This window comes from Styela clava, chromosome 1 (genome assembly GCF_964204865.1).
Source record: "Styela clava chromosome 1, kaStyClav1.hap1.2, whole genome shotgun sequence".
NCBI lineage: Eukaryota > Metazoa > Chordata > Ascidiacea > Stolidobranchia > Styelidae > Styela > Styela clava.
Window position 1 is genome coordinate 2171645 of NC_135250.1, and position 7374 is coordinate 2179018.

The 7374-nt window shown below is 34.6% G+C and overlaps 1 protein-coding gene across 3 annotated transcripts in view; it reads right to left on the bottom strand.

Annotated features, from left to right (window-relative positions):
• LOC120343027 (membrane-associated phosphatidylinositol transfer protein 2-like) overlaps positions 1-7040 on the bottom strand; it is a 40265-nt gene extending 33225 nt beyond the window's left edge. For all 3 annotated transcript variants that reach the window (XM_078116213.1, XM_078116207.1, XM_078116198.1), the window contains exons 1-7: positions 6908-7040; positions 6331-6417; positions 5584-5716; positions 4925-5122; positions 4341-4519; positions 1580-1637; positions 901-1085 (exon numbers count right to left, since the gene is read on the bottom strand). In XM_078116213.1, the coding sequence (XP_077972339.1) occupies positions 901-1085; positions 1580-1637; positions 4341-4519; positions 4925-5122; positions 5584-5716; positions 6331-6408 (831 nt within the window). In that variant the 5' untranslated portion in view covers positions 6409-6417; positions 6908-7040. The remainder of the gene's footprint in view (positions 1-900; positions 1086-1579; positions 1638-4340; positions 4520-4924; positions 5123-5583; positions 5717-6330; positions 6418-6907) is intronic.
• Between the last annotated feature and the right edge of the window lie 334 nt (positions 7041-7374).

The following is a 7374-nucleotide window of genomic DNA, read 5'->3' on the forward strand; positions in this document are numbered from 1 at the left end:
AGGTCAAGTCCGGGGATGAGAAAATTTAACTATAGCTGTATGTGGCTAATCATACAGGGCCTTGGTAAGAGCAAATGTAGTAATAAAATTTGTATATAAAATAATAGATCATAATATGGCAATAAAGGCAGGATTATTTCTTAAGGAATAATTAGAAGTAATAAAAAAATTAATCTTTGACAATTGAAAATTTCAAAGCAATTGGTCCATTAGTGAATGAGAAAAACGAATTTTTCATAACAACAAAAAAAATACCAACAACATAATAGCAAAACGATCCACTTTGCGTTCAAAAAGTTTTTGTGGTCCAACTTTATTTTATTAAGAGCTGGAATAAAAATCTTCTTCAACGAGTTGGCGTCAAAATTGATCTAAGCCAGGAGTGAAAAGTGCAAATTTTCTCGCAATACACAGCTTGGTACTACTTATATATCAAATTAAACAGTCATGAAATTTTTTAAAAGTGCGAAGGGAATTTATCGATACCATATATTGTTTTGTACCTCACAGATATATTAAATGAGGTCAAAATACTTGAACAATTACTGACTAAACACAACAAACCTGGTAAACATATATTGAGAACTGACTTCATAACAAAATTGGGTGCTCCCGAAGTATGCGAACCTAGATGGCGGACATCAAAACGTAACATGGGTAACAGGTTAGGGTTAGGCGATAATTTTTTTCCAATTTTCCTTATTTTTGTCCTATTATCAGTTCGAAGACTAGTCAAGAGCCTCCCGTAGTATTTATACCTAAAATTATGGCCTAACCCTAACCTAGTACACATATTACATTCCGATGTCCGCCATCTTGGTTCGCATACTTCGGGAGCCCCCAAAATGGAAATTGTAAAGGGACTTTGTGGACACCTATGTTACAAAATTGTAAACCTACCTTTTCAGCCAAGCTATCTCCTGCTCCATCATCACTATCAATAGATGAATCTCCTCCAAATTTCTTCTCTAATTCAGCTTGGGTCTCTTTCTCTAATCTTCGAATGTCGGCCATGTTTAGTCCAAACCATTCATCCTGCCAGCACCAGGCTTGACGATGCGCTCGACCCATGGTTTTCCGAAGAGCTGTAAAATTGTGAAACTTGGTGAGATGGCTTGGTTGTTTTAGATCAGGGTTCGCAACCTTATTCGTTAAATTCCTTCTTTGCTTATTTTAAATCCTTATTCCTCACATACTATGCATAATAAGTCTGTAGCCATTATTCGTTCAATCTCTTAATTCTTAGATTCTAATCTTGTGTTTTGGATATATTAAATTTTTGCAAACTAGGTGCGTTCCGGTTGTTACGATTTTTCCAGCTCATCACTGGACTAGGGTATAGGCTTTGCAACGCAAAGGGATTGAAATTACTCCCACTTTCCAGGTTCACTAAATTAAAAAAAATTGTTTCATGGGACGCGCACAATTCAAAATTGGCATTTCACTGCGGCCCTCACAATTTTTTCTTGTGGGCCGCGATTGGTCTGCGGTTCATGGGTTGCACACCCCTGTCGTAGAAGTTCAGGCTTTTAAAAATGAATTTTGCCATGCCAAGTAGTTATTTTCTTCTTTCACTCACCTACATCATGAATAAAACGTTCTATCTTTGATTGCATTCCCCAATATTTGAATTCAACCTAAGAAAAAGGTAAAAAATGTCATAGGATGAAAATTTCATATTTATTTTGAAAGGGAAAAGGGGCATTTTGGCATCGTAGGTTGAAACCTCAAATTGAAAAAAAGGAAAAGTGACATGGGATACAGATTTTATATTTTTTTTTATCTTGGAAGGGAAAAAGTGACCATAGTTGAAACCCAATGCTCATCACCTGTCCCGGGGTCGGGTATACAATTGGGCTGTCCCGGATATATTCCAGTCTCTCAAGCAATAATATCTTTTGAGTAGAAGAGATTGCTCCTATAACCTTGTTTTTAGTGAAGGTGTAAAATTACCACAAAACAGAATTACTGGCCCGAAATATCTTCAAATAACTTCGATGACCCATATGGAATCCTAATCACTCTTTATTGGAACAATTTAGAATCCTTTGTCTACCCATTATTCATTGTGTAATTATAGTAATATGGCAAGAATAAATAGGACTATACTTGAATAAACGGTGCTCCAGAAGTATGCGTACCAAGATGTCGCACAACCTGAATCCTGACCGGTACGCACATACTATGTCCAGGTTGTGCGCCATCTTGGTGCGCATACTTCTGGAGGTCCGAATAAACTAATAGCCTGAATAGCATGGCAAAATATTGCACAAATTGAATGAATGAGTTTTTTTCACTATCAGTGCCTGCTAGTTACTTATCGATCTTAAGATCGGTAAGTATGTTGATAGGTATTTGTCTGTTTGTCTATTAGACACTTTCATATGTTACTCGATATCTCACGAAAGCGAAGTTGAATCTCCTCCAAATTTTACATGTGCATTCATCATATCTCGGACCAAGAGCCTATTGATTTTGGATGAATTATGTTGAATAATTAGCGAGTTATTAATTAATTAGTGACGGGACACACGGTGTCACTATAGAGTAAGAGCGCATAAATCGATCGATAAGTCTTCGGTCTTTGACCGATATTCTCGTTTAGAGATTTGTGTGATTGAATGTGTGAAAAGTTACGCAGATAAATCATATAAAATAAGTGAAACCCCTCAAGAAGTGCACCGACTCGAAACAGGTTCACAGCATCACAGGCGCATATTTTTGGGTATTTGTCAATATTAGAGACCGAAAGGCTTTCTCTCCCTATATTGGAGATTTTCAGAATTTTTTTTGTATTCTCATTTTTATTGTACAAATACTGTAATATGTTGAAAATAAATACGAGAATATCGGTCGGAGACCGAAGACTTATCGATCTTAGATCGGTAACTAGTTAATAACTCGCTAATTATACGACATAATTAACCTAAATACTATAGGCTTCTGGTCCGAGGTAAGATGCATGCACATGCAAAATTTGGAGCAGATTCAACCACGCGTTCGTGAGATATCGCGTTCATCTAACAGACAGACAGACATACATACATACATACATACAGACAAATACCTATCAATATACTTACCGATCTTAAGATCGATAAGTAATCAATACAATCATAACACGAATGAGAATTTTCAAACTATAATACTGCAACAAACCAACACAACATTGAGAAGTATTGATTTCAATTTCAAGTCAAACTGGGTTTGCAAAATATATAATTGGCAATACAACAAGGTCGATGAACTTCATATGTTAAATAATCAATAGAATATTGTAACTTTTGTAAAGCTGTGAAGTAATTTATAAGAATGTACTTTGGCTTCCTTAGTCATCAAGTTTATGCATTTATTACCAATAACTGGTCAACTATTCTCAAACCTGACCAGGAATGGTAACCGAACGAGAGGCCATGGTTTGCCACATCATTCAGCCATCTACCTCCTTCCAAAATAAACAAGAATGAATATACCATATGATTACACTGTCTTACAGCCTTTCATAGGAGATGAATCTCTTTCACTTCTGAGTTAGAGCACTACAATGATTATATATGGATTCAAGAGCTATTGGTAGCTAATTGGTAGCCTGTAACTTTGTTCGGAGATCATTCTATTTTACTAATATAATCGTCAAAACAGCTGTTTTGTTACTATGATTCAGTGAAGCGTCGCGGGCCGGATTATGTTACTCCAAGGGCCGGATCCGGCACGCGGGCCGTAGGTTGCCGACCCATGCCCTAGGGGTTCATGGAGGTTAATGAGACTTCATGCTTCAAAAATCTGCAGGATTAATTATCTAGTCACATAGAAATGTTTTCACACTTCATTACAGTGATGTATCAGATGTTCTAAAGTCTGTATACAGGCTCTAAGTATGATTAGGCTAGAAATGACAGATCCTATCAATCTTTTAGAGCAGTGGTTTCTAAAGTTGATTGATCGGAGGGGGCCCGAATTAGAAGCGGAAAGATATTCACGGGCCGAAAGAGGAGAGCGCTCGCAAGAGGCCAGTACCATTACACAGTTTGGGAACCACTGCTTTATGGGCTGCCATTATTTTACGGTAATTTGATCATAAATTCTTATTCAGAAGTAAAAGAGATCTATCTATCTTTGAAGCAAAGATATGTGCGACTATAAAAATGCCAAGTGAGCCAGTAAAATTCATATATTTCCTAATGGGAACTAAATATTGTCATAAAACATTCATAATTTCACCCCCAGATAATAGCCTAAAACCTCGAAAATTTTTTCTACTTTATTCACAATATTATATCTCGTTTATTAAGTAGTGAATAAAATGTATAAATAAAAAAAGTAAAATGCTCATGTCTCACCTTACACAATTTATAAGAACACATGACACTATGGCCATCCTTCCCTTTATTCATTTTAGCATTGGCAAGCCATTTCTCATTTAATGGCCCACGACCTGTTTTTGCAGATTTATACAATCTTGGATCCTCCTCCTTCAATATCTTGTCTCCTGATTGGTCAGTCACAATGTCAATCAAATCTGAGAAAACAATATTAAAGTTAAAATCACACAATAGCTTGCACAAAGATAATCTGCAAATGGCTCACAGCTTTTACTCCCCAGAATATACTGTATATGTAGATATTTTTATGGCTTTCTCATTCCCAGCAAGCCTCAAACAACCAGCTGGGTCAAACAAAAATTCATTTTTTTCCAGAATTAAAAAACCCAATGCAAAGTGCAAATGCAATGCAAAAAAACAACGCAAAGTTTTAGAAGTCAGCTGACTTCTAAATATGCTTTTTGTGAGATTGTAGGCGACAAGAGCAAAAATACAATATGTATTTATTACTTCTGTAACGTTTCATCTGACCAAAGTGACATTTTCTCGGACAGTTCACAAAATGTACTACCATATTTCTTTTAAATCAAACAAAAACATACCAACAGCAACATTTTTTGAAGAATTAGTTCCAAAAACGTTTTCCTGGTCACCAGGGTCGTCATAATATTTAGTTTCGATATCGATTGAAAATTTATCGATAAAAGGACAGGTATATCTGGTCCTCGTATGTGGATAGGCGTTCCATGCTTCTTCGTAAACAATAAGTGCATCTTTGGGAAGTATTGCAACAAACCAACCTATAAAAAAGGCAACTTTTTTAATACAGAAAACAAGATGTAAAATGTTTGTCCCAGAAAGATATTTTTCATTGTCTTTACAAAAATTAGACATCCAACTCCAATAGGTTTGAAAAAAATTGAGAAACAAATTGGAAATATTTATTTGAAGAAGGAAAAAGGTTGCTTTTTATTCGAAAACTATGGCTTTTGTTAATAATAAATATTGCAAGTATTGCAACAAACCAACCTATAAAAAGGGAATTTATTTAAAACAGAAAACATGGAAAACTTTTTTCTCCAGAATGATCCTTTTCATTACCTTTTCGGAAAAAAAAATTCTAACACTAAACTTGCTTTTCAATCAAAAACTATCAACTGTGGCCTAAGTTGTTGATGAATAAGTATTAAACAAAAAAGACATCTCAATTATAGCAAAATTACAAAACAAAGATTTAACAAAGTTTAAAACTGTATCTTACTAGGTATATGTTTACTAATATGATATATTTTTCTTGTATACTGCCCACTTCCACCGAGTCCATTCTCATAAGGTCGGTTTTCAATGATTTCAACACCACTGCCTTCCCCTTGGCTTTCTTCGCGACTTTTTTTCTAAAAAAGAAGAAGAAAATTGTATTACAATTCGGTAGGGAATGCATAACGAAAAATTTCATTGCGTAGTGGAAATACCCAAAACTGAACTGAAATTACTGTACTGTGATGAGAACAGTTGCGCTTTAGAAATGTTGCATACCACAGCTAAAGGTTAGCAGAAGAATTTCGTCCCAATTAGAGTGTGTACGAAATCAGTCAAATAAGTAGGCCTACGTGTATGAAAAAGCGACTTTCAGCATGTGCATGTACAAGAGCGTACATGTGTTTAGTATGTGTGCAAAAGTGGAATCTTCAGTGATTAATGTGTATGCATGTGTTGGAGTGTGAATATAATCAATATGTATAAAAAAATGTGTGAATGTGAAGAAGTATGTGCTTGTGTGTGTAGATGTGGTTAACATGAGAACAAAGGTTGGGAAAGTGTGAATACGTTCGGTGTATGTGCAAAGAATGTGACCTTGATGTTTCAAATGTATGTGGTTTTTAAGACTGTGCACATAATCGATGTACCCGGTATATAAATTTACTGCGATGAAACAGTCAAGCTTCAAAAATTTCACATACAACAGCTGAAGGCTAGCAGAAGAATCTCATGCAAATTAACAAAATACCTGTATCATATACAATTGGGCAATCCTGTACTCCTCTACAGTCATTGGCATGGGGATTCGATATTCTTTGATCAGCATTGTGGCAAGCTAGCAAAAGGCAAGAGGCATCAATCAAAAAAGGACAAATTCTATGTAAAAAATGTTGTGTCCATAAAGTCCCTTTATAATTTCTAGTTTGTTATGAAGTCAGTTCTCAATATATCCTAACCAGGTTTGTTGTTTTTTAATCAGTAATTGTTCAAGTATTTTTACTTCATTTAATACATCTGTGAGGGCCAAAACAATATATGGTATCGATAAATTCCCTTTGCAATTTAAAAAAATTCAAGACTTCATGGACACCCTATATTTTTAGAAAACAAGCATGGAATATTAGTTAAGTGATGGCATAATAGATTGAAGATCTTAAGTTAAATTCAACCCTTGTCAAAAGTACAACAAATTGTGTAGGCCATACTTGAATATGGAGAGGTTCCAATTATTTCAGAAATTGTATGTCCTTAAATGCCAGTGGAAGTTTGCCTAGAGCTATTAGGGTATGATAATTAAATAAAAGCTCATAAAAGAATAAGCTTACCTGCTATTAAAATATTAAAGATGATAAAATATTCAACACTTCGTTATTTTATTGCAGTAATCATTATTTTTGGTTACTTGTTCGAAGCATTAGTCGAATAAAATCTACATTATTTACAAATCTAGTCTAAAATCTGTTCAGAGAAAGAAAAAAAATATAAATAAAATAGAAAACGAAACTGTTAATATTAGGCTATATCTTGAATAATAAGTCTGGAAATGAATGCCACTACAGATTCACAAAGGATTCATGAATGAAATTAATGCGATCTAGAAAAAAATACAAATTATAATTACTACCAAAAGCAAAGTACATGTGTGAAATATTTCATTAAGAAAATGACATCGAATAAGATTTCACTCAAAAAGGATCCGTTAAGAACATTCAAGAGTAATAAAATATAAGAGTTCATTGCCAATGATGCTTCAAACTGAAATATAATCTCACAACATTTGCAACTTCTGTCA